The sequence below is a fragment of the Thalia democratica genome, chromosome 1 (genome assembly GCF_965202585.1).
Source record: "Thalia democratica chromosome 1, ktThaDemo2.hap1.1, whole genome shotgun sequence".
Lineage (NCBI taxonomy): Eukaryota > Metazoa > Chordata > Thaliacea > Salpida > Salpidae > Thalia > Thalia democratica.
In genome coordinates, this window is record NC_139165.1 from 58,373,769 (window position 1) to 58,400,653 (window position 26,885).

The 26,885-nt window shown below is 26.0% G+C and overlaps 1 protein-coding gene across 7 annotated transcripts in view; it reads right to left on the bottom strand.

Annotated features, from left to right (window-relative positions):
- Nucleotides 1-26,885, bottom strand: part of LOC145849114 (nesprin-1-like) — a 159,589-nt gene that overhangs the window by 110,766 nt on the left and 21,938 nt on the right. For 5 of the 7 annotated variants that reach the window (XM_082954200.1, XM_082954202.1, XM_082954203.1 and 2 more), the window contains exons 10-33: nucleotides 23,031-23,348; nucleotides 22,785-22,913; nucleotides 22,468-22,588; nucleotides 21,837-22,006; nucleotides 21,363-21,506; nucleotides 20,998-21,150; nucleotides 20,272-20,568; nucleotides 18,098-18,382; nucleotides 17,826-17,910; nucleotides 17,491-17,723; nucleotides 17,200-17,378; nucleotides 16,996-17,113; nucleotides 16,682-16,836; nucleotides 16,459-16,597; nucleotides 8,153-8,281; nucleotides 7,411-7,524; nucleotides 7,033-7,149; nucleotides 4,453-4,635; nucleotides 3,179-3,583; nucleotides 2,885-3,076; nucleotides 1,564-1,755; nucleotides 1,215-1,330; nucleotides 846-959; nucleotides 397-517 (exon numbers count right to left, since the gene is read on the bottom strand). In XM_082954200.1, the coding sequence (XP_082810326.1) occupies nucleotides 397-517; nucleotides 846-959; nucleotides 1,215-1,330; nucleotides 1,564-1,755; nucleotides 2,885-3,076; nucleotides 3,179-3,583; nucleotides 4,453-4,635; nucleotides 7,033-7,149; nucleotides 7,411-7,524; nucleotides 8,153-8,281; nucleotides 16,459-16,597; nucleotides 16,682-16,836; nucleotides 16,996-17,113; nucleotides 17,200-17,378; nucleotides 17,491-17,723; nucleotides 17,826-17,910; nucleotides 18,098-18,382; nucleotides 20,272-20,568; nucleotides 20,998-21,150; nucleotides 21,363-21,506; nucleotides 21,837-22,006; nucleotides 22,468-22,588; nucleotides 22,785-22,913; nucleotides 23,031-23,348 (4,209 nt within the window). Of the gene's footprint in view, nucleotides 1-396; nucleotides 518-845; nucleotides 960-1,214; nucleotides 1,331-1,563; nucleotides 1,756-2,884; nucleotides 3,077-3,178; nucleotides 3,584-4,452; nucleotides 4,636-7,032; nucleotides 7,150-7,410; nucleotides 7,525-8,152; nucleotides 8,282-16,458; nucleotides 16,598-16,681; nucleotides 16,837-16,995; nucleotides 17,114-17,199; nucleotides 17,379-17,490; nucleotides 17,724-17,825; nucleotides 17,911-18,097; nucleotides 18,383-20,267; nucleotides 20,569-20,997; nucleotides 21,151-21,362; nucleotides 21,507-21,836; nucleotides 22,007-22,467; nucleotides 22,589-22,784; nucleotides 22,914-23,030; nucleotides 23,349-26,885 lie in introns of all 7 variants that reach the window. The other 2 variants (XM_082954199.1, XM_082954201.1) reach the window with 2 other exon arrangements.

The following is a 26,885-nucleotide window of genomic DNA, read 5'->3' on the forward strand; positions in this document are numbered from 1 at the left end:
TTTCCAAATTAAAAATATAATAATTAACTTAATAAAAAAAAAGGAATACTTTTAAGTATCTTTTCAAAGCTATAAAAAACACTTTAAGTTTAAGGTAGTTTTTTTCTTTTTTTTCAGTTGCATTTATAGTTAGTTTTATAAATATTTTTATTAAATTTGAGCAAAAACCCATAAAATGGCGTTACGCCAAATGGCATATTTAACTGGCAACTGGTTATCGAAGTTTTTTTATTTCTTATTTTGTTTTGAAGCTTAAATGAGTAAAAGGTCTGGTTTCTGAAAAATAATTTTCAAGGAAATGTTTTAAAAATATATTTTTATCTATTAAGTTGTGTCACTGAAACGTTGTGTTCAATGACTATTTAGTTAAAAATATTATAAAAAACAACAATCTACTTTGTAGTCTGAAACACTGTTGGTCAACTGTTTAATTGTTTCTAGTTCAGTTTTAAGTTTTTGTTGATCTCCAGGAAGCCGTCCAGGTTTCAAGTTATCGGTAGTTATCAACAGTTTACACCTATTTTTTTTTTATAATTACCATATTTAAGTATAATAGCTAAATGTATGAAAATTTAATTTAAACAAGTTTACTTTTTTTAAGATACTGACTTTAATTACCGCAAGAAAGCTATATAAACGCAAACGCTTTGTATTTCTTAAATTGTATTTTAAAGTAAATTTAAAATACACTTTCTTAAAAGCTTTTTTTAGAATAATTTATTTTAATCAAAACGCTACATACTTTAATCAACTTTTATTAATAATACTTGCATATTTGTACTATGTTATTTCTTTAGTTAGTGTGGTTTAAACGGTTAAGACAACAGTTTTCTGACACATCTTACTTTTCAATAAAAGTTTCAATTGTAGAAATATTCTTGTTTACTTTTTGCCACTTAGTAGTGACAACATCTAACATTTGTGAGTAATCTTTAATCTTTTTCATTAAATTGCTGAATCTGAAGTATTTGTGAATGCACATAACTTTCTTTAAGTTAAATTCTTTAAATAAGTTAAAAATTATAGTGTTTAAATAAAGAAGTTATTTAGAAATTATATATCTGTAGTAATTTTTAAAACTCTTTACTCATTTTATGTAATTAATTAAAATACTTGATTTCATACAATTTAATAAACGTAAAAAAAATAACATTAATTACACTTTTAAGCTTTATAGGTATATATTATTAAACTAGATAAATCTTTCTACTTACCTTGTATTAAGGCTAAGATGAATGTTCTTAACTGAGTTAGGGTCTTTTAACATTTTTGCTTCGGACTGTAATGAGTTAATAAGAGATCTTACTAACTCTGTACTATGTTCTAAACTCTGTAAACAGTTTAAATAGTTTAAGTAAAGAAATCATAAGTAGCATGCTTTTAAAAAAAAACAAAAAGTAAGTATAACAACTTTTTTCTAAATAACCTTTATTAAATTGACACGTATGACAGATAAAAATTAGTTTCAATAGTATTAAATATAAAACAATAATGAAAAATTAGTTACTACAAGTTATATGAAAAGTTGTAATTTGTTACAAATAAATAAAACTAAAGTCTAACCAAAACTGTATTTTTTAACTTTTCAAAGTCTTCTAAGCAAGAGACTATTGGTCTTGTTTCTTCAATATGTTTAAAACTATACTCAGAATCAAATAGTTTTTTTTTAATTTGTACCTTAAGAAGGTCAAATTTTTTTTTGTGACTTAAATACTCTCCGATTCTGGTTTCCAGAGATTCGACTCGATTACTAAGCTGTTTAACAACTTTTTTTGGTTAAAATAATTTTTTAAATGTTGTGTTTATAATCTAAAGTTTTTAGGTATAGAACAGTTGTAGTTTTATATAACCATCGATAGTAACTTGAACATAAAGCTATTTTTATTTTAAAAAGTCTGTTTTATTAATAAATTCGTCACTTAATTAATTATTCAAATAAGCATAAGCAAGATAACTTCAAAATCTGTGAACATAAAAGTTTTTTGAAAATAATTATTTCAACTTTGAAATAGTATTGCAAACAAAAGAGGCAGGGATTTTTTTGATTTGTTTTTATTATCTTTGTCATAAAAACATCTAAAGTTTGCTTTGTTCCTTTTATTTTTTGTTATTCTTATTAAAGTTAGAATTTTACTTAGTCTTTAAGAAATGAAAAAGTTTGTAAATTTGGATATTAAGGCAGTTTTTAATAGTAAAAGTAATTTACCATGCTAAATTGTTTAATAACAATTTTCTACTATATAGTCTTTGCTTTACGAGCTTTTCTCATGTATTTATAACAGTTTTTTTACTTTTCGCGATATAATTTGTATACCATTGATACTTCAAAATCAAAATAACTAACTTTGTTTGAATTGAACTGTTTATTATTTAACTCAACGATATATTAATCAATATATTAATTGAAAAAAAATTGTTAATAAGTTTAACATAGAATGTTTTATATACGAGCTTCAGATTAAGGGTTATACAAAGTTAAAAGTACATCTAGTTAGTTAAATTAGTAGAAAATTCGTTGTTGATACTTTAACTATAGCATTCTAAACTTTTTAAGCAAAACGATGTTGTAATAATTTTTGAGTAACACTATTTCTTTTGATGTGACATATTTTAAACGTTAGTTACTGTAATTTGACATACTTTGTTTACTGTATATATTTATATGGTAAAGTAGCTGTGTGTTTATAATATTTAGATTCTCAGTTTATGTTTTTTTTTTATGTTAATTATTTAAATTCTTTTTTTTAATTACTTTTTCCTTAATATTAGCTACACCCTCGTAATTAAATAATTTTTTTTTATGAAAAATGGTTTAGTAAAAAATAAAACTAAAGTGTTATCAAGTAAGTACTATTATTTCATTTTTATTTGATTTATTAATAACTTGTTGCCATTTGCTTCTTAAGTTAGACAGGTTGGCATTTAAAGTAGAAGGATTTTCAATTTCTTGAATTTCATTACACATTTTTTCTACATCGTTGATTTCTACTTCCTTAGTTGATATTGTCTCCATCAATTTTTGTAGTATGACAAATACTTCTTCAGATTCCTTGTTTAGTTGTTCTACTGAAGGGATCTGTATGAAAAAATGATACAAAAAGCTTATTTAAGTTTTTATAAGATTTTATCAATAATTGTTGAAATTTAAATGAGTTAACTGAAATCAAAAGTAACAAACTTCTGAATACTTTAGTTGTATCCACTCGTCTAAAGATCTCATTAACTCATTTATTCGTAAACATTTTCCTTTTAAGTTTTGTAAGTTTTCTATCGCATGATCAGTCTCACTTTGTAGCACGAGTAAGTTAGAATTTTTTGCTTCCCTAGATACTTTTATTTTTTTTACGTTTTCTACAGAACAATACTTGCAAATATGTTCTTCAAACAAAACTTTCATTTCTTGAATCCTTTTTAAGCAACATAAAATTTTATTTTTTCGATTATTTAACTGGTCTAGTTCCTTATCGATTTGGGCAACACTTGCTACGCGAACTCTATCTGAACTAGAAGTTTTAATACACTCAACTTCGGAAGTAACATATTTATTCATATCTTCTAGGTTTTTCCAATTATTCTCTAAGTTCTGTTTTCATTTTTTTTTCTTTGAACCAAAACAATATTTATTCAAGTTAATGGTTTCAAAGTTAGCATTTTATATTAAATATAAATATTAAATTACTTCATTACTTTTATAACATTAAACTAGATGTTTTATAAGATTTAATAAAAGTTGGCAATCTACGGCCTGCTAATCAGAAATATTTGACCCTCAAAATTGATTTTAATTTTAAAACAATTTCTGCAAAAAAAAGAAAACTAATTTATTGTATAAAGAACATTTTCGGATGTGCACGTGATTATTATTTCATTGTACAACAATTCTCAAATTAAATTATCGTTTTATTACCACATAATACTTTATAAAAGTTATTTTTATAGCAATATTTTTTTAAATTACGTTTTCTGCGAATAATTCTTTTAATGATAAATCTTACCCGCCAGCTAAGAAATTGTGTAATCTTAATATATACTATATAAATAAATACACAAACTTAAAACTTAAAATTTATAAAACATTTTTAATCAGTAAATCAACATTTGTTATATTCTTAAAGTATAAATAATCACTTACAATTTATGATTTAAAGACATCTATTGATGAAATGCGAACTTGCATTCATAAACGAGGAATAAGTATTTATGAAATTTTGCTTATAAAAGATAAATAAAAAACCGATTGTTAAAAAGAGTTTAAATATAAAGTTATGGAATAACTTATGGCTATTAAGCTAATTAGCAAAATGATCATAATTATCTAAATCAAGTATTAAAATTAAGTAAGTGTTAAATATTTCACGAAATAACTAAACCTAATGTGTTTATTTGTTAAATTTTACACTATATTTCGATTTTATTGGTTTAATATAATTTAAAATTTTCAACTCAACACACGGTAAACAGGTCTTTTTTATTTTTTCCTACATCAGTTGCCTCATCGTATTTATCTTTCAAACTTTTTATAACTTCATTTAAGAAGTTTGGCGGGCTGAATCGACTATCTTCTTTAAGTTTCATGCAGTCTGTTATGTCATCATCTATTCGTTTTCTCAACGCAGATATACGAGACTCTATTTGCTATAAGAAGTTAAAAAATGGGTTGTAATGTACCATTTCAATCAAAAATTTAAAAAATGTTACAACATGGTTTAAAATTGTTTTTGTGTATAATTTTAAAGTTTATATCACATTAAAATAGACTATACTGCTATTTAGAAAAATCTAAATCTAGCATTATACAGTCTGTGCTACCCCTGAAAAAAAAACATGAAAATAGAAAGTTTAGATTACACTCTAGATGCATTGTTTAGTCATAAATTTTACAAATGTTAGTAAACTTGTTTGTACTTTTTAAATAAGTTTTTAAGTAATGAACGTTAAGTTTAAATGATGTAAATATTAGAAGTCACTAATAATATTTTAGAGCTAGGAGAACCTTCAAACCAGCTGTAACAAACTTTAAAACAAAAGTTTTTGTGATATAAGAATTCATTTATAAATTATTAGAAACCATAAAAAAAATTGACTAATTTGCATTAATTTTTCAATTCAAAATACTAGTGTAACTAAACAAATTAAGACTGTGCAGTGCTTTTGTTAGTGGAAACTGCAATTTTACTTTAAAAATGCTACCATAAATCACTTAAGTCCAAAATAATTAGGTATTTGTAAAATGTATCTTATGGAAAGCAACTTTTGTTTATTTTTAGTATACAGCAAATGAAAAATGGGATACTTTAAAGTAGATTCCATACGTTTTTTACTATGATGTTTACATATTAGTACTTGGTTTTACTAGGAATTTTTCATTTTCAGTGAAAACTAATCATTTCTTTATGACTACTCGACCGCGACATTAAAATAGTCACATATCAAAATTTTATTTAAATTGGTATTTATAATAGATTTTTTATTCTGATTTATCTTTAAAAACTACTTTAATTTAAATGTTATATTTCTCTATAAAACCACTTAAAGTTTTAAAAATTACTTAAAACTAAACAATTAAATTACAAAAGATGTAAATGTAAAATAAAATAAACTTTTATTTTTTTTAGAAATACATGAAAAGACACTATAGTAATATCTACAAACTATTCATAGTTGACATTTAATACAACTTTAGTTACTATTTCCTAAATCAAATATAAGTTTTAACAACAATTTTTTTTTAATTGTTATAATGTCTACATCTTTACTGTATATAAAAACATTTAACTTTTAAAAACTTTAAATAAAAATAGGAGGTAGTGGAGCTCAAAAAGTTTATACTACTCAAGAAAACAATGGCTGAGTTATATTTTCTAAATATCTGTCAGTCATATATAAAACTACAGTGGAAGTTTACTTTTTAAAATTAACATATAAAAAACTTCTTTGAAAAATTAAATATTTAAATTATGGTAGATTATAAAAAAAATTATGTTAAAAGAAATCATGAAAACTTAGTAACTTATTTTTTGTTTTAGTATTTAAGTCACTGGTTTAAGTAAATGACTTAGAATTATTTGTAAAATTTTATACACCTTGTCTTAAAGTAAAACCTTTAGTTTAACTGGAAATGCTTTCTTTGGAAATAATTTTTTCCATTAGCTGTCATTGTTTTTGCTAAAACTTTTTAATAAGTTTTCAAAAAACCATATCTTTACAATTTAAGGATTGTTTTACAACATATTTTTCCTGGTAGTAAAATAGTTTATATATAGTATGCACAAGTATATAGTTTGTGTATTTGCACAAGTATTAATTTTTACAATTGAATCTTCAGTTAAAATCAGTTTTAAACCTTTTTTCTAAATATATAAATAAGTTAATCTAGAATATCTGTTTCTGATAAAGCTAAGAATGTTAAACAACAGGTTATTTGTTAGCAAAAACTGGTTGACACTTGCTCTGACAGGAAAAAGCTTTTCTATTACCAATATCTTCTGTTAAATGGTGAAGAATTTAGTTAAAAAACGGGTCAGTTGTTTATATTTATATTATTCAATTGTTAATTAAGAAATATTACATCAAATTTGGAACAACCAGTATACAATATAAAACTTTTAAGTTTATCAATTAAATAAACTTAAGCATTTTTATACCGTAATTTGCTTGTTTTCTAATTTTGTGTAATATAGCTACGTAAAAAATTAATATTTATGTTAAGTTTATGATTGCTTACTTTTATTAACATTATAATATTTTAATTTTTCGACATAGTAGAAGACACTTATTTAGTATTATAAAATATTTTATTACAAGCTACTAAAGAAACTACTCTCAAATTTATAACGTAAGTTCTGTTTCACCAACTTAAAAAATCCTAGACCCGTTTCTTCTGCTAATCTACAAGTTTTGACTATTTATAGCATTCTGGTGAAATTAACTTTTTTTACTGTTTTACTCTTATCAGTTTTTTTTTGAAATATTTGTAGACAAAAATCGTTCTTTATAACTTATGTATATGTTTTTAATGGTAAAATAGCTTACTATAGTTTTTTTTTTAGCTGCAGTTGCATCTTCGATACTATCAATTTTAGAAATCTTTAAAGAGTTTTCTAAACTATAAAACTCACGAAGTTTCTTTTCTATCAGATTGGATGTTACCTTAAAAAACAAAAAGCTTCATAAACATATGTAGTAAAACATTTTAGCTTATAGAAGAACTTAAGACAACAGTTTACACTAAAAGAAATAGTTGTATCAGGTTAAAATCACTATTTATATTAACTACTAAAATTTTAAAAACTAGAGTAAAGAAATTCAGACTTACAGGTTATTATGCTCTTTTAATTTTTATTGACAGTAAGCTTTCTAATAATACTAAATACATTTTAATTTTAATTTCTATTAACTATATTTACTTACTTCAACTTGTGAGCTTGCCTCAAATGATTTTTTTATAATTTTCACTTTTATTTCTACTGTTGGAATCGAATTAAATATTGATTTTATTGATGATTGAACACCTTGCAGCTTTTCCTGTCGTTTTATAACGTTAGACTACTTAAGTTTTAGGTTTGGAGTATTTTAAGCTTAGATTATGTTTAACTTAATTATATTATATAAAATGTTTTGTGAGGTTCAAAGTTAAAATGGGTAAAGCTGTGGGATGTTTTTAAATAATTTAATTTTTTTTTTTTACTTAAGACTAATCCATTTCTTTAAAAATTAAACTACATTTTAGAAATAATGTCAGTATTTATTTCGGCCATCATCAAAAAGCTTAGGTGTTTTTCGCCATCGATAATAAACAATGAACTTCACCGCTTGACCAACAACAACAGCATCCGAGACAACCTACGACCGGTTTCGTCTTTATTAAGACTTATCAGGCAGGCATAGTCGGGACAAACCCCTGTTGTGATTTCAACAGCTTTTCGCAACTATGCCTGCCTGATGAGTCCTAATAAGGATAAATCCGATCGTAGGTTGTCTCGGATGCTGTTGTTGTTGATCATGCGGTAAAGTTAATTGTTTAATATTTGAGAATAATGCAAAAGCTCTCTTACATTTTTAAATGTTTTGTTTTGAACATTTGAATAATTTTAATAAAATGTACTTAATTTTTGTTTGTTTTAAATCTACTATATATTTAAACATTTATTACTTCAAATTTAGTGAAATCATTCTTTGTGGAGAATTTCTTTACCTCTTCCAGTTCTTCTGATAAGCTACTAACTTCGTTTATCAGTATAAACTTGTTTTGTTTCTTTTCATTAAATATGTCTTCTAGCTCCTTAATATTATTTTATTAGTAGTTTATTTGATTATTTATACTTCTTTTTATTTATCACAGAACTATAGTTTAATAGTTAAAACTAATTTACACAGTATATTATTTTATCGTTATAAATAGTTTTCGCTCTATTCCTCCAATATGTTAGATATACAAATGTACCTGGACATACAAACTTAATTAAAAGGTAACCGCTAAAGTATTTGCTAGTAGTATACTTGAAAGAGCAATATTTTCTATTTTTGTTGTACTAACTAAAGGCTACTTGTATTTTATTACCAATCTGGCCAAATTTTTTTTTTGTTTTTACCAAGTTTCTCTAAAATCTTTTTAATATAAGGAATAGTTAAATACTGTATATTCTGCGCGCTTAACTGTTCTTTTTAAATTTACAAAATCAAAAGAAAAAGTATATACTAAAGATAAGATGAAAAAACATACTATACCAATAAAAGTACAGCTCATATTAAGAATAGCAGTTTTTTCAAAATTGTTATAATATTTTTTTTGTAAGTAATCATATTTTGTAAAATTCGGAGTAATTATTTAGCAATTGAAATAATGAATAAAAATTTTAGTTAACCTTAACTTAATTATTAGCTCAGTCCTGATAAAAGATTAAGAATTACGATTAGTTATTTTAAATAATCCATTTTTGTCTTAACTAGTATTTCTATTAGTTTTCTTAGAAAACTTAGCCAAAAAAATAAGTAGCCAACAACAGAATAATCTTTCCAGAACAATTGAGATTAATAGCTTATAAAAAAGCTTATCAGAATTTGAACTTAGGGGTAGAAAAAACGATAGATGCTGTAGATAAAGACTTCTGGTGACCGACCTTGGAAATGAAATAACGTTATGGGTAAAATCCTACGTTGAGTGTCAGACAATTAAAGTGGTTCGCTACAACTGGCCTTAAATAAGGTTTTTCCCTCAATTTACAAAAATGCTAAACTTTGTCCACATCGATATTGTAGGCTATAAAGATGAAGTCTCTACAACTGCAAATAAATCTTGAATATAAAAGACAAGATTCCTCGTTACAACTCCGATACTAGACAAAAAATCAAGTAGTGGTGTCCAAAAAGGAAAACAATTTTCAAATTTTTTACTAGCTGAAACGTTAACTAAATGAAGTAGAACACTAGTTTGTACTACCTAAAAGTCCCAAAACTAATAAAGTTATAGAACGGAAAAATAAAACAATAAACTACGCGTTGCGAGCAAAAGGAACAAAAACTATTTGGGCACTGAGGCTTTCTATGATTACAGCTAGCATAAATAACACTTCCATCGAAGGTCCACCTTGTATTCCTTCTCATTATGCACTGGGAATGTATGTAACTTTGCCGGTCCAAGTTTTTCTTGATAATAGCGATAAAACTAACGTTTACTGTAGCCCTTTGAAACAATATTGTTTTTCCACATAATGTCTAAATATGTGGTAAACACAAACAACACAGAAATAAAAATCAATTATAAACCATCTTTGTTTTAGTGTTAAAAAGCTTTGGTCAGACACGAAAATAAAAAAAAATAAGTACCTTGTACCATGGCCCATACAAGGTGCTTCACGCTTCAGAATATACATACCTTGCACATTCAGAAAAATATATGAGTAATTAAAGTCACAATAAGCAATGTAAAAGTGCTTTATTTTGAGGGAGGACACAGAGAACTTGGACAGTAGCAAAAGAAAAAAAAAACGTATACAATTTCAGTTAAAGAAAACTAGTTGTAAATTATGACGAATGGTTAAGTACTGATGAATATTAAATTAAAAGTAAACAAGTTCCACAGTAGTTAAGTGCAAAAGTTAGTAACAATTTTTTAAATCTCAGTTATCTTTTAGTTTGTACCGTGGGATTGAAAGTTAATGAGATAAATTTATATATATTCAAATATTAAAATTAAGTAAAACACAAAATTAGCAAGCAAAATTCAAACAAAAAGCCTAAATTCAACAGAAAAGTCAGCGAAAGCTATAAAAGAACTAAAACAGTAGTTTATAGTAAAGTTGAAATTGGGTTTATTGTTTTTAGTGATAACAAACGTACGTTGTTTAAGCTTGCAAAGTATTATAGTTAGTTACCAAAAAAAACGGAACTTTAGCAATCGAGCATAACGCTAACACTAATTATCATAATTTAGTTACGATCTAATGTCAACAACGTTTGAAATTATTTAGTACTTTGATGAACAATTTTTTAGTTGCAGTTCATTCAGGAAATCATCAAAAAAAACTGTATTGTTATAAAAATATACTAATTTGTAGTTCTACACTTTTAACAGGATCAAAACGATAAAACCGTTTATATTTAAGGTTTGACGCATACAATTATTTTAAATAGACTAGTTTTATAGTAAAAAAGTGTTTCTAGACTAATACTGCGGGGTTGCTTGTTTGTCGTGTCATAATGTTTTGTACTTTTTTTAACATCTAAACGTTTAAACAACTTTCATAATATTGAAGCTAAATAGTTTGTAAAAGTTTGAAACTAAACGATTTTCTAAAAAACCATTAATGGAGTATAGTTATATTTTTTTATTTATTTTAATTTTAATAGTTATTAATCGTGTAATGACTTTAAACAAGAAAAAGCTAGAATTTTTTAACATTACACCTTGTTATATACTTATTATAGTTTTATTTAATAAAACTTTTAAACTTTTTTGATTTATCTAAACCTTGCATTTTGTTACATTAACAACAGTAAAGTTTATAATTTTTCCGTTAATGTACTGATACTGAAGTACAAGTAGTAAAAAAATGCGTTACTTGTTTGCTAAATTTACTTACAAATAATATCATTTTCCAATAATACAAGCTGTTGAACTATATTAACTTCTAAAACTGCCAGTTAAGGATATTAAGAACAATGCTAATATTTTTTTGTGCATTTTGTGTTTAGTACAAGGCAGAGTTGAAATTGAAAAAAAAAATTATAAAAAGTTTAATCAGTCGTAAAGTATAACAAAGATGATATTTCTTAGTAAAATGAACTGTTTAACTGTAATAACATTTAAAACTTTTTGTTATAAAAATTAAGAACATTATTTGCATGTTTTTTTTTTTGTTTTTAGTGCGTTTTGTTTTTAAGTACAAAGCTAAAGTGAACATGGGAAAAACGTTTTTATTTTAAGACAGTTAACAACGACCCATGTGACATTCTGCGACCTAGTTTTAACTTAATTTATACTCATCAGATAGAAATTGTTATGATGAATCGATGTAACAGTCAAACTAAACGTGCTTAAATAATTTCGCTTTGAAGCCTTCGTTTGTACATCACTTGGGAAAATTGATGCAACTAATCATCACAACTCAACGTCAATTTTAGAATTTTCAGTTTTGAGTTTATCAGCTGTTTTAAAAAAAGCTTTGCCAACGATAGCCTAAAAAATTATTTGTGCCGTGTCATTCTTGTTTCTGAGAACGCCATTGAAACCAGAGATCGTTGGCACGCCAACTTCCAACGGTTTATTAAAAAGGGGAGCGGGTTTAAGGGTTGAATCTTGGCTTTGAGACCTTTGGCTCTGAATGCGAGCACTCTTTGCTCGAGTTTGAGCCATAGTATCTGGTAGACACTGTGAAATTGGACTAACGACTTAAGACATATTATTTAGCTATAATTGGAATTTTAGTTATACAAATAAACAAAAACTGTTTGATAACTATGAACACGTTTAGTATAAAATATAAAATAATTGGGATAAATGTTTATACTTATTTGTTGTTTTCAACCTTGCCTAATAACAGAGTGCTTTATATTGTAAGCACAAAAAAGAAGAGTTTTTGGTTTAAGCGTGGCTATTTAAAGCCAAACGCCACGAGAGAAGTGGTCATTCGTTATCGCTCTTGTTTCGGCTAGCTAACATTGTTGGCAAGCACAATTACAATACGCTACAATCAAAGCAAACGCTCTTTTGTTTTAGCAGGCACTTGTTAGATTCTTAGTGAACCAGCTTTCACTATTTTTTGTTAGATTCACATTTAATATCACTTAAATTGTATTTTAGCGAATATATACGTTCAGCTTTCGTTGTTTTTTAGCGACTTTTGCTCAGCATTGTACTTTACTTTGTAGTCCACTGACTCCAATAAACACCGCTGAGGAACGAAAACAAGTATAATTCATTTCACTTCCCAGCTTTCGTTGATCGCTACAGCCGTTTTACGAGCTTTACAATTCTACAGTGAATTATTTTCCTGTAAGAATCACCGAAAAACTAAAGCAAACGTAATTCATTACACTTTCCAGCTTACGTAGTTCGCTACAACCGTTTTTTGAGCTCTACACTTCTACAGTGAATTATTTTTCTGTAAGAATCGCCTAAAAACGGAAGCAAGTGTATATTTCGACCTGTATTGATTTCCAGCTCGTTGTTTTTTAACAACCGTTTCTCTAGTAGAAACTTCTATTGTAGTTCAACCAAAGCGGACTTTTAGACGTCTCATACGCTTCAAGTCCTAGCTTGGCTCTGAATTCAGTAAGAATAGCAGAGGACTGTTAACAAACGCTAATACATTGAGTAAAAGTTGCCTTGCAAACAAACCATCGAACTCTGACTTGCATGCGTGTGAGTGTTATTTTTTATCGCTTGTTGTTAAACATTGTAAAATAAATTTTGAGTGCCGAATCTATACTTTCAGTATTAACAGTAAAAGGTAATTAAGTAAGTGTAATATAATCTAATTAGTTATCGTATTTTGGTTCTCTATTAAAACTATATAGTTAAGTATACGTTAAAATCACTAAGATTAATAAATAATTTACTTTTTAGTCTATATTAAGATTATATGTTAAGTAAATATTAGAATCTTCAAAGACTAAGTTATATAAGTACGATAGTTAATATTAAAAGTTATATAAAACGTTTCATTAAGAATATCTCAAGACAACTAGTTAAACGTAGATACGGTCTAGCTAGTCACAAATAAGATATTCTATTTATAGTATGAGCTATGAGGAATACCAGTAAAAAGCTCAAGGCGCTCTCGGCCAATAGCCTTACAAAGCTAGTTGCTAAGCACGCTACGCGTGCCCAACCGGCCGAGAACACATCAGGTACTAGTAGGCAAACTCATAAAGGTAATCCCGAGCTTGATGCAGTTCTTGACCAACACAATGTGTTATCAGACCCAACTGTAACAGCAGAGGATTATAATATTTAAAAATGAAACAATTTATTGTTAAATGAGGTTCCGTTACATAGGCTCGTTTGATGAGTTTTAAGTAGTATTTATCTAGATCTCAAGTTGATCTTTCTTTCTGTAGATCTCAAGTTGCCGTAATAAATACTGGCGAAAACAATTATACAAAAAAGCTTCAAAAAATACGTTGAGTGAAATAGAGTTGAATAATTATCAAAAAGGGAACGAATAAAAAGACCGACCCAAAAAAGCTCATATTTTTTAATGACGTGTACCCTATTTTGGGTAAAAAGTGCACAAAAATAAGTAACGCTTATAATAAAGTTAAACAATTTTACAATAAAAATGCTATAACTAATGGTTACAATAAAAATCTTTCTGCTAAGTTTTGGAGATTTATTTTTAAAGGTATACGAGAAAAATTGTCTAGGCCTACAAAAAGTGCACTTTGCTTGCGATTTTTTTGTGAGGAAAAAAAAAAGGTACATGCTTTTAGTTTAAACTAAATTTAAAGAGTTTACTTACATTGTGCTATAAACAAAAACCTAATAAACTTTTTGATACATTTTTAAACTTTTCACTAGATTGAAAGGTGTTCATTTTATTTATTCAATCATAACTTAATATCACCCATAAAGGTTCAAAAGTTTTATATTTAGAAAAATTTATGTTTGCTCATTTTGAAAGCTTAAGTAAAAACTGTAAAATAAACTTATTATACTTTTTAGAGTTGCCCGTATTGCATGTAGTGCAATGGATTTAATTTACTCATAAGTACATTTTACCCTTATGTAAATAATTTCGAAAATACAACAGCTAAGTTACTAAATACGATCTTAAATTATAAAGCTGATGGTAACGAAGTTAGTATTGTTCCCCAATAACGTCCAACCACGTTTGCTACTAATAAATGTTGGGAGCCAAACCATTCTGTTAGTTTAGTAAGTAAGGTTAAACAAGATAGTAATTTTTAATGTAACAGTTAAAAGCGATGACAAAGATAGTGATGATTTTTCAAACAATTTGGATGTTACATTAGAGCTGAGCCATCTTTAAGTGGAATTTTTTTAAACTATCAATAGTAAAAAACAAAACAATGCTAGTTAGGCTCAACAATCTTATTCAATAAATAATGCAGACAGTTATTAAACTAGAAAAGTTTTTTAATCAGCTCTTTTTATTTAATCCTTATAAAAATTACTTTCAAAATACAACTGGTTTATTCTATATACAGTAAACTGCCACCTAGGTACGCGCTTCCTAGGTATGTACTGTCGGTATAGAACGCAAAGCACATATTAGCCGAAAAACACTGTGTTGAAAATGCAAAGATGAACTTGATTTGTTTTGTACTTTGAAATTAAAAAACAAACTTAAACGTAGTAATACATAAGTATTCTACTTTAAAATAAGTTATGCTACATTAAACTTAGATAAAGTAAAACTAAGCGAACCATAAAATAAGTTAAGAACTTATAATTTTTATATCAATCAAACATTTAAAACAAGCATATTACAGTTTATTTATTAAAAAACGAACAGTGGAACTTAAGTTTGCATATCCTATGATTAAAACATAGGAATAAAAAATACTTAAATGTTATAGAAAACTTAGATAAACGCTAACCTGTTTTATCCTGGTTAGCCTAAGTTACCTGAGATTGTGGTGACCATGATAAATACATTTAAACAACGATAGTTTTAAAAAATGCAAAATAAAATAGCTGTAAAGAAATCTTTCTTATATCCATTACTGCCAATACTGACTATGGATGCTACAGTCTACTATGAGCACCACAACGTTTCCTCCTAAGAGCATCACACCATTTTATCTTTTACTGTTGTGTTTTCTACCAATACAACCAGTTAAAATGCGAAAATTGCTAAATAATAAATGTTTAGAATGAATAGTTTGAAGGTAGTCTGCCTTTTTTATATTAGAAATTAGACAGCTTTGAGTAATGTGGCGTAAATGTAATAAAACTGGTTTAAATAAACCATAGAAAAAAGCTGTCTTAACTCTTTTCCATCAGATTTAGAGATCTTTCGTTAATTATAAAAAACATTTTCAATTCTTATTCAAATAGAATGTTATTCAAATGAAATTTTTATTCATTCTATTTGAAAAGGAATTGAAAATGTTTTTATAATAAACAAAGACCTCTAAATATGTTATTCTTTGTGTTCATTAGAGTTGAGACAGCTTTTATCTATGGTTTTTTTTATCAATTTTATTACATGTAAATAATAAGTAGGCAGGAAAAAATTTTATTACCCTAAACTAGTTTTTTTGAAGAAACACAATTTAATAAAAGCATGATCAATATTTTTTAAAACCTTATTTATTTAAAACTAGTAATTAATTGTATGTACATTGTAAATTAAAAAGGTAAAAGGAAATACTAGATTGATTAGAAAAATTTTTGGGTTGCAAATAGATACACATACTTCAATAAATACTTACATATAATAACATGTTTTAAAATAAAAACTCAAGGCTTCTAATAGCTTTTAATGAATGTGTTTTGTTTTTATAGTGAAAGTTTTTTTTTTGGGGATCTGGCTTTGATAGTTATTTTAAAACTTTAGTGGCTTTAGGCTTAATGTAGTTAAACAAAGACTAAATTTCCTAGGTTCACACTGCTGGTTGGGTACGAACTTTTGCGCTGTGTTCAAAGTGCTACCTTGGTTGCTGATTACTATACTAAAATATTTTTAAAAATTATTTATTTATTGATTTTGGATAGAGCATGAGTTTTAAATATTTAGCTATATAAAATGATTTTTTTATTGTTGCAGTTGAATAAATTTACTTAAATTAACAACAAACTTGGAGTTTTTTTTTTGCAAAATTTCTGCAAATATACTTATAAAAAGTACACAATAAAGACGATTCATAAAAAAGACTCCATAAAAAGTCCTACCCAATATTGATACAACTTTAATTGACTACAATTAACTTAAATAGGTTTAAAATTTATAGTTTTAAAACACCAAGGAACTTTACAAAAAATTGAAATACTTTAAATTTTTTGAAGTTGTTTGAAAATGAGTTGTCATAAATCTTTTGAATTGTTTCGTCCAAGTTTTCAATGTTTGTTTCAAGCTTCAATAGATTTTCATCAATTTTTTTTATCTTTTTTGGAAGTTGTAGAATTTCACTAAATTTTATTATAATTAAGATTTTTTATAAATTTACTCCTTTGTTTCAAAACAAAACATAAAAAATACTTAAAACAATTTACTTTCTCATGTTTTCATGGTCTTCCAAAAGTTTTTTATATTCTTGCTTGTTACGAACCATCTTAGGAACAATTGATTTTTCATCTTTCAAATCTTTTAACTCTTCCATGTTATGTAGTAGCTTCTTCATCTTAGCCAGCTGTTCTTCTCTCAAATCCTTGAATTTAAATAGGTAGAATGACTTAATATATAAATTCATTCTTTGTTGTGTCAAAAATAAATTATCTAAAAGTTTTATCAATATTAATATCTGTAAACTAGATGTTTAAAATATTTCAATATTTAAAAAAACTAATTTAAACAACCAGCAACATACTTCATGCTGCTGAATTATTTTTTGATCATTTAAATATATTTTGCTGTACTCTAATTTATCAATTTTTTTTCTGCATTGAATGACTAGCTCTATAAAATCCTGTTCCATTTTTTCATACCTAACAAGTATTTTATTTCCACTAATAAAAAATGTGATTAATAAAAATTCAAGCTATTGAATAAAAATTTTAAATTATACTTTTACCTTAATCTATGATATTCTTTGTTAGCCTTTATCATAAACTTTTCATATTCGTTTTTCATACTTAGTATTTTTCCGTGCAGTTTTAAAAAATCGTTTTCTTGGTAATCAGACTTTTTTATTTCTAGATCATCATTCTTCAGTTGATTAATTGGGGAACTTTTAACTGAAGCAATAACTTCCTATAAGTTATAAGTTTTTTAGAATTTTATCGTGCATAAAGAACAATAAGGTATTTTTTCAACTTATAGATGTTAATTATAAGTATTAGCATTGTTTATTTGCGGTTTTTACCTCGTAAAAAGTCAGTTTTTCGTTTAGAGGTTTGTACGTTTCCTCTAAATCACGTAAAGTTTGCTTACTATTGTCAAGCCATTCTTCCATAGATATCAACGATTTCTTATAATTTAGAACCTTTTTTACCTTTTTTTTAAGCTCATTGTTCGTAACTTTTGCTTGCTCTTTAATTTCAATGAACTTAGACGAAATTACATCCATTGTTTTTTTTAAGTTTTCAAAACTTGTATCTACAAAAAATTATTACTTTGAAACCTAATTGTTATCCTAAATAAAAGTTTGATTTTATTTTTAAGCTATTTTTTGAATTGTATAATTATAGCTCTATTTACCGTGATGTTCTTCCGTTAGTTCATTTATACTTTGTGAAATTTCGCCCATATTTTGTTTAAATAATACTATACTTTCTAATATCTCCTGTAAGAAGTTAAATTATGTAGTAAACTTAGTAATAACGTTTTCGTTGTTAGTTATTGAATAAGCTTAAGTAAAAAGTTATACTATATCGTGCTTTTAATAAAAGTATTGACTGTTTGGTCTCTTTGGATTTTTTTTTAAATGTTATATGCCATTAAAAGTATAAAATAAATAAATCATGACGAACCGAGGTCTTTTGAAATCTTTTTTCTAGATTTAGCATATCAACATTTTTTGTAAACAATAATTGTTGTGCTTCTTCAGTAAATCCAGCAACATCTTGAATTTTCTTTTCGATGGCAGAAACCGAACCCAAAATACTTTCAAACTTTTTTATTTCAGAAACAACTTTTTTCCTACTAACTGTAACCCTAGATACAATTTGATTAACTACTGTAGCATCTTCATTTGTGATTAATGATAAAGTTTTATTTATATTATCATCTAAAGAGTCGATAGAATGTAAAGCTACCTGAAAATTAAGATAAAAGTCTGTTTAAGTTTAATTTCAGAAACTTTAAGAATAATAAATTCATGCATAATTTTTCAAAACTACATAAAACCTCTAAAAAAAAGTTATAATTTTTCATTTTATTTCGTACAATTAAGTTTTTATAACTTTAAATATTTGTTTTTACTTAAATTTAGTTTTTCTTCTTAGAAGAAAATTATTATAAAAGTTAGCTAATATACTATAAACTTTACATCTTATAGTAGCATCAGTTGATAAAATTTCAGTTAAAGTACTCAAAATTTCTTTAAGAACTGTTTCAAGGACTTATTAAATTTGTAACAAAATACTTTTTTGAGACTACTTACAGAAAGAATCAAAGAACATTTAAAAGTTAAAACAGCTGTATCTTACCACATTAGTAAATGTAATAATTGTAAAAATGAAAGATTAACTGTTAACAATTTTAATATTTTGAAAGAATGTATAAGTAAACTTAAGTCCTGATTACCGAAGCTTTTTTAATTAAACGTTATAATCCAATTTTAAACAAACATTTTACTTAACCGAGTATTACCCACACATTAAGAATTTTTGATTAGTTGTATATATATATATTTTTTTTTTACCATGTATAAACATTTATTTAACGTTTAATTTTATTATAGTTTATAACTTTAATATATAACTGTTTATACATATCTTAACACTTATTTTTTCTTATATATTTAGTTGTTTAACACTAATTTTGTTATTTTGCACAGTTTATTATTGATAATGACAGATGAAAAGTCGAAACGGCGTCTAATAAACTATAAACTTGCAATGTGTATCTCTTTAAAATGGTTTTTTAAATGTATTAAGTTATTTTTGGCAAAATCCTGCAAAAATATGTTATACACATTGGCGGTAGAGAGTTAATATTTTTTATAAGCGTTGTGTTTTTCACTTGTTGCTAGGTTTTTTTCAGTATGTTTGTGTGTTTTTAATTAAGTTCTTAAATCACATCAGTTAGTATTACAAAAGTAATTTAATGTATCATTACATTAATTTAGTATTTACATATCTAATATTATTTAGTATTAGTCCCTAAAGTATAAGTCAGATAAACTCAGGGGAAATCTTAAGAGTTAAGCGCTCAAGCTTTAAGACCAAAATTGGAGCCAAGCTTCTCTTGTTTAAGGTAGCTATCCAAACCAGACTAGAGCTGATACAAATTTATTTACGCAATTGAAACTTAACTAATAGTTTAAAATATTGTTGGTATATAATAGCAATTGCCTTGAGTCTAGACTGAATCCACGTCATTAAAACCAATTTTAAATAAGGCAAGGACAGTGATGGTTTAGGACTATCCTTAGGAGTATAGTGATAATCAGTACATTCCTATGGAAGGGATAATTAAGACAACTAACTCCTTTACTTATTTTACATTTTAGTTTTTATTTTTTATTTCCCATTTCTACCTAAAACGTTTCAAGATAATAATAAAAATGGGTTAGGTAAAAATTAAGTTATGTCTTTACTATTGTTTATAAATAGCCTAAAAACATGAAGGAAATACCAGTGGTTGAAGTAAAGTAAAGAAGTAAGAACCCAAATGAAGCAGTAGCCTTGAGAAGAATTTTCTTTTCAAGAACAAACTTGATTAATTTAAAAACCTCAGTCAGTTTTATTTAATGATATTAAGCTCGTAATTTAAACAACTTACATTTTTCTACCACTGCCATAATCGCATAATTTTCCATATAAAACATGTTTATGAAGCATTGAAAAGTTAACAGAAACATTTTTTAAAGTATGTCACTTGAAAGACTATAAAATCTTATCTTTTCTAAGCATACAAAAATTTTTCAACTTTCTTTTTTTTTTCCTAATTTATTACATATGTTTTATAGGCTCGAACTAACCGTTAGTAAATCTATTTTTTTAATAAGTGATTTGCTTTCCATTACAGTTACTTTCCCAAGCTCAGCTTCTGCATTTTGAGCGGTTTTTTGCCACTTGGAAACTTCTGTTAGATACTTTGCTCGCTTACAGTATTTGTCATACTCTAACGTTGTTTTAATAACAATTTTTTCTATTTTAGATACTTTGCTGATAATATGACTAGAAACATCAAAGTTACAACGAAAAGAGATAAACTCAGAAGCAGTCTTTAAGTTCTTTAAACTATTCTGTTGCTCGGATAGTTGCGAATAAAAAACCTGTAGGTAACAGTATTTTAGTTTATACTGTGATATAGTGGTTTATTGAACAAAATAAAGTTTCTTAACTTTTATTTTTTTGATTTAAGGACCTGGATACGCAAAAAGACCTATCGGTCATCGAGTTTCATACCCAACTTAATCAAATGTATAATGAGCTACAAGTGGAAAAAAAACCTTTACAGTCAAAATTTAAACTCAAGTGGTTTAAGTATAAACTTTAAAATTTTAACATAAAGTAAAACAGTCAAGTTCTTAAACTTGTTACTTAAATCTCAAAAAAAAAAATTATTATCACAAGATTACTGTTAGACTAATTGAAATCACAAAACTTTGAACAAAATAAACTATTTAATGTACTAAATTTAACTTTAAACCAGCATTTTTTAACTCTGTTGTATTTAGACGTTTTTAGTCTTAAGAACTTACTTGGTTTAAAGAACTTCCTGTTAAAAAAAAATCTTCTGCTTTTTCGATCCAAGGCTGTAAACTACTTAAACTGCTTTCATAGTCGTTCCAGTTTTTAGAGAATTCATTTAGAAAAGTACTTATAAAAATCATCTCGTCAATTATAAATTGACCCTGTAATCATTTTATGCTACATTTTTAGCATAATTCTTTTCTATGACTTTTCTAATTTCTTTTAATTTTATATGACTTAAATCATATTTTAGGTTTAAACATATTAAGTTTTATTTTGATTTTTTAACTATATCTTTAAAAGTATCTGTTAGGTATTTCAAATAAAAACAGGCTTCTATTTTTTAAGTATTGATATAGTTTTCATTACATACTTTATCTACTTTTTGCTTAACAAGTTGTTCAACTTTTTCATGTTTAGGTAAAGGATCAGACTTTAAATACTTTTCTGCAGTTTGCTTATATTGTTCAGTTAAATCTTTTATCTCTTCTATAATTTTTCGATCCCCAATTAGCTCCTAAAAATTATTTATCAAATTAAAAGATTTACTTGATAAAAATATTTTAATAGAAAGTTTCTAATACAGTTAGTACTTACAAAGCAAACTATTTTGTACCCAAATACTTTATTGACTTCTGATGTTTAGCTGATCAAAAATTATGAACAGCTAATGGTCAATAAAGTATTATCATAGAAAAACATTTGTTTTGATATTAACTTGAGCTCTGCTTGTTTTGATCGCTATGATTTAATGTGGCATTTCGTAGTATATACTTATATGAATTTTTTAAATGTTTAAATGACTAATGTTTTTAAAACGTTAAAACTTTAGATTAATTATTTTTACCTTACAATAGCTTTTAATTTCATTCGCGTGTTTTGCATTCATAGTATTTTGATGTTCTTGTTTAATATAATTGACCTCAGATTCAGCTTTTTTTAATTTCGTCTGCAGTTTTTTTTTAGTCATTCTCCATGCTATACTTGCTTCTTTATACTTTTGTAAGCTTGTTGCTTCTGTTTTTAAATCATAGCAACTTATATATATATTTTACTTTACAAAAATTTTTTTTTTAGATATTTGAAAATAATAACTAATGAATTTAACAAAAAAAAAATTTTTGTTACAACTTTTAACAACAGGTTCAAAAAAAAACTACATTTCAACCAATTTGTATTAAAAATTGCAGAGCTGCTTTTATAAAGTGTAGGATTTAGTTAGTTATTTTTTTACTTATTGAAAACCAAGTAACTTTAGTTTTTACCTTAAACTACTTATAAAAACTAAGTTTAATTTAGTGTTAATTAAGAGTTAACTTTAAAGTCATAAATATTTGTTGATTTTTTTACTTATCATAATCTAAATCAATTAGGACTTGTGTTTAAATAAGCAATTGCAATTAAAATCAACAAGTAATATCTGCTAGTCGGTGTTAGATTAAAAATTCTTATGTTGCATAAACATATTTTTTTCAAACTTTTCAATCTGTCAGTAAGATCTTCTAACTGCTCTTGTGGTACTTTTGTACCTGAAAATTTGATTGTTTTTTTGCCCTTAGTAAAGTTTTGGTTCATTTGATCAACTTCTTTGCATTTTGCCTGTGTTTCATACACAAATTTTGTAATCTTTTTATTTAATTTTAATAACTAGTTTTAAAAACCAATTAATTAATAATCTATAATTCTTAAACTATTGGTTTAAAATTATACATGTTTGTAATTCTAAAGAGAATTAAACAATTGTTTCTAAAATTTTTGTATCATTAGCAATGCTAGATAAAATAAAACTGTCTACGTTTTGCCTGTTTAATTTCTCTTTAAGATCATTAGCTCTTTTTTCATCATCGCTTAAATTACAATCAGAACTATTAGATTTATCACTTGTTTCGCTGTTATAGCTAAATTTATGTAACCGATGTCCAACCTAAAAAAAAAAATTTAGGTAAGTTTCTAAAAAAACATCGATTAAAAGTAATATTTATATTAACAATAATTCGTCTTTTCAAAATACATTTTTTAGGTTAAAACATTCGGAAATTACTTGTCCCAGTTGCCCAGGCAATGCACTGTCTAATTCTTGGTGCCACTTATTTACAGACTTTTTTAGTTTTTTTTTCATATCCTCTAAAGCTTTTAACTGTTTTTCATTTAGTAAAGTAGAAGTTTTTTCTTGTTTAAATTTATTGCAGAGCTGCTTTACTTTATGTATTTTTTCTGGAAGCTGTTGACTTATTTTTTTGTATGTAAAATAATCAACATGTGGTCTATATTTACGATGTTTGTGTGCGTCAGAAGCTACATCATACTGCTCATTGAACCAGGACATCAAGTCTTCGAGCAGTATTAAGTCTTCATCAACCTAAAAGTTATTCTCGGTATTTTTTTTAAATCATGTCTACATTCATTAAAATACTTACAGCTTCTAATAAAAATTAAATATAAGTTATATTTGAAACAATGAGTACAACGTTTAGTGGAAAGCAAGCACCAAGCTCAAAACATTACTGCAAATCTGCAGCAACCTTTTTGCTACAATTTTTTTTTTTGAGATTATAAAAACATTGCTTTTTTCGCTTCAGTATGTTTTTACACTTGATCTAGTATTCTATGAGATAAGTTTAGAACAAAATAATCTCCCTAGTTTAGATCAATAGTGTAATTGGTTGTTTAGATTTTTTTTTGATTGACTAACGATGATAGAACTTGAACGCTTATTTGTTTAAAATATAAGAACTCATAAAAAAATCACCAGTTTAGATTTTAATGACAAAAGTTAAACACAATGATTCACGAATATAAATGAAGTTCACTTAAACAATGGAACATATTTCACTAAAATTTACAACGCAAGACAAAAGTACAAATCTGATTGAACAGATATGCAAAACTCTTATCAAAATAATAAAAATTTAAAAACTGGAAACCATAACAAAAACGAATATTATATTCCCACGGGCTCTTTTTTTAAGAGCTGAGCTATGTGACTTGGTAGGACTGTACGAACTAACCTCATAACTCTAACAACATTGATAAGATAGGTTTTTTATTGGGATGACGGTCTCGATATGTTTTAAAAAAAATGTTTGAAATATTCAAAGACATTAGACTTAAAGTAACTATCGATATTGGTGCAACCACCGGCAACTTTCTCGACGTAACTTAAGGTATAGCGGACAATAACACAAACCATGTAAAAAAAAGACGCATAAAATAATTACAAAAAAAAATAGTTTCAAACATCTAAAATTATTTACAAAATCATCAGCAACGATATAAAGAAGAATCATATAAAAAAAGTTAATATACGCACATACCAAGACGCTTCGAACAAATGCAAATTTAAATTAAACACGAGTTTATAACGAAAATACATATCAAAGATGCAAAAAAAGAAAAAAACAGATAGAGTAAAATGATACATTTCAACTAACTATTTTTCAAAACGGTTAAAACGAATAACAGTTAGCCAGAATCGCGCTAACCTAGACATAGACTTTTAGAACCTATAAAACTCATGTAAACAATATTATAACATATTTCAAGTATTAAAAAATTGTTTCAGATAGAGTTTTATAAAAATTGCAAGAATCTAACTTATATATTGAAAATGCAATCAACGTAGTTAATAATAATAAAGCAAAGAGTAATCAACAATACATAAGTACTTCTAATTACATGGCAACTAAAAAAGAATAAAATAGACAACAACTTATAAAACAATTTAAGAAAACGACGAAACAGTATAATCAAAATCTTTATGTTTACACAACTTAGGTTTTCTTCACAAAATACAAATAGCTTCAAGTTTAATTAAATCCGAAATGTGAAAACAATTTTTAACAATTTTAAATCTTTAATTTAATAAAAATGTTATAAAACACATACTTTTTATATAGTTTTAATTTATACATATTTCGTTGGTTTTCGGCTCGCGTGTTCTAATGATTAGCAATTCTAAAATGAGAAGTAAAAGATGTTTTTGTTTTAGATAGATTGTAACTTTCTGAGCTTAACACATCTTTTACTTTCTAATTTAGTTTTAATGACATTTTTTCTGTTCTGTTTTAAAAATAAACCGAATTTCAATTTAGCAAAAGTTTTTTTATACTAATACTAAAGAAAAAATAGCTTTGTCGTTTTTGCAGCTATAATTATTTTGTTTTTGTGTTTTTTTTTGTCTAACTAAAGTAATTAGACATGATTTTTAATAGGTACCGTATAATAATTTTTAGTAAATTTTATTTTTTTTTACAACAATTTTTTACAAAAGAAAACTAAATGCAAACCGACAAATTAATTGTACCTTTTCTAAACCTTTTATAGTAAAGATTTAAAAAGTTTAAATGTTTTGAAAGCATTAGGCTACCGTTATGTTTTCGATACCATAAAACAAATAAACTTTCGTTATTGAATCTTTTGTTATTTTACACTAAAATCCTTTAACCTGGTTATTTTATATTATTATTTATTATTAAAGCTGAAAACTTTAAGATCATTTTACAAAAGTTAAAAAGTTAACATTTTAAGTTTAACTTTTCTTATTGTGTACTTTTTACTTTAGGTATTACAATAAATGTTCTCAACTTAATAATAAGAGAATAATCACTTTAAACTTTAAAATTTTATTGTGAAAACAATGTTTCACTTATTTGGAACAATTCAAACAATTTGAAACATAATATCTTATTCAAATAAAACTATTTATGTAAGTTTTAATTATTTAACTGAGAATCTCGTTTGAATTATTTCAAACAAGTAAAACATTGTTTCGAAAATAAAATTTAAAAATTTGAAATTAACTTTTTTATAGAAGTCTTGTTACATTGATTTTAATTCGAAGTTTTAATAAAACTTATTTTATTTCTAAGGTCTAGTTATTTTTAGCGTGCTACGTCCCTGGTATGATTAAAATACTTTAACGTTTTTTTTCAGAAATCAGTTAGAACATTATTATTTTATCACAAGTATAAAACACATTTGATAGCTACTGAAAGTAAACTAAAACTTTATAGATTTTGATGCTAAAACTGTTAGGTAATTACTATACATTCATGAGTTACTTTAAATAAAATAAAAAATAATCAGTTTCAGTGTTGCTGATAAATGTTTTATCCGTACTTGCACCGATAATCAAACAAATAAAATAGATTCTTTTGTCGAAAGGAATTTTGATGTATTTAAGTACCACTTGCAACTTAACATAAACATACTTTCCATATCAAAAAATTTTCTTAAACTAAAGCTTTTCGAATCTTATCTCTAACTCTTTTTCAACACCTAAATAAAAGGTTAAACAGTTTTGAACAATGCTGTGACTGACTGATGAGTCCTAATAAGGACGAAACCGATCTCAGTCTACCGAAGCTTTTGGTCTGATGATCGAATTGGTGTGATCAACCCTTTTGTTAAACTTGAGCGTGTCTCACGGCATACGAAAGTCCAGGTTTCTGCTCTGCAGACTTTCGCTAATGTTTTTTTTTGTTTTGAAAAATGATATATTTTTTTTTTAACTAATTATAGATTAGTTGTACAAAGTAATATAAAACGTGCTAGTAGAACAAAATTTAAAGCGATAATTGAGTTCATATATGGTTAAAAAGGCTAATCGTTTCCAGAAACTTGCGTATTTAGTTTTGGTTTTTCTTTTTTATGAGCATTGATTACAAACTATAAAGCTCACCTCGGGCACACTTTTTAAGTACTTTGAAATTATTATCGATTTTAGAGTTTTGAAAATGGTGCAAATGCACAAAAACAGCACTGCGTTTATCATTTCCTTTGTGGTCAGCAACTATTCTAAACGCTTGACGCGAGGTCTCCTAAATAAAGGAGATGCTCTGACCTACAGATCAGGTATACTTATGTATTACATTTGCATCAAATATTTTAGAACACT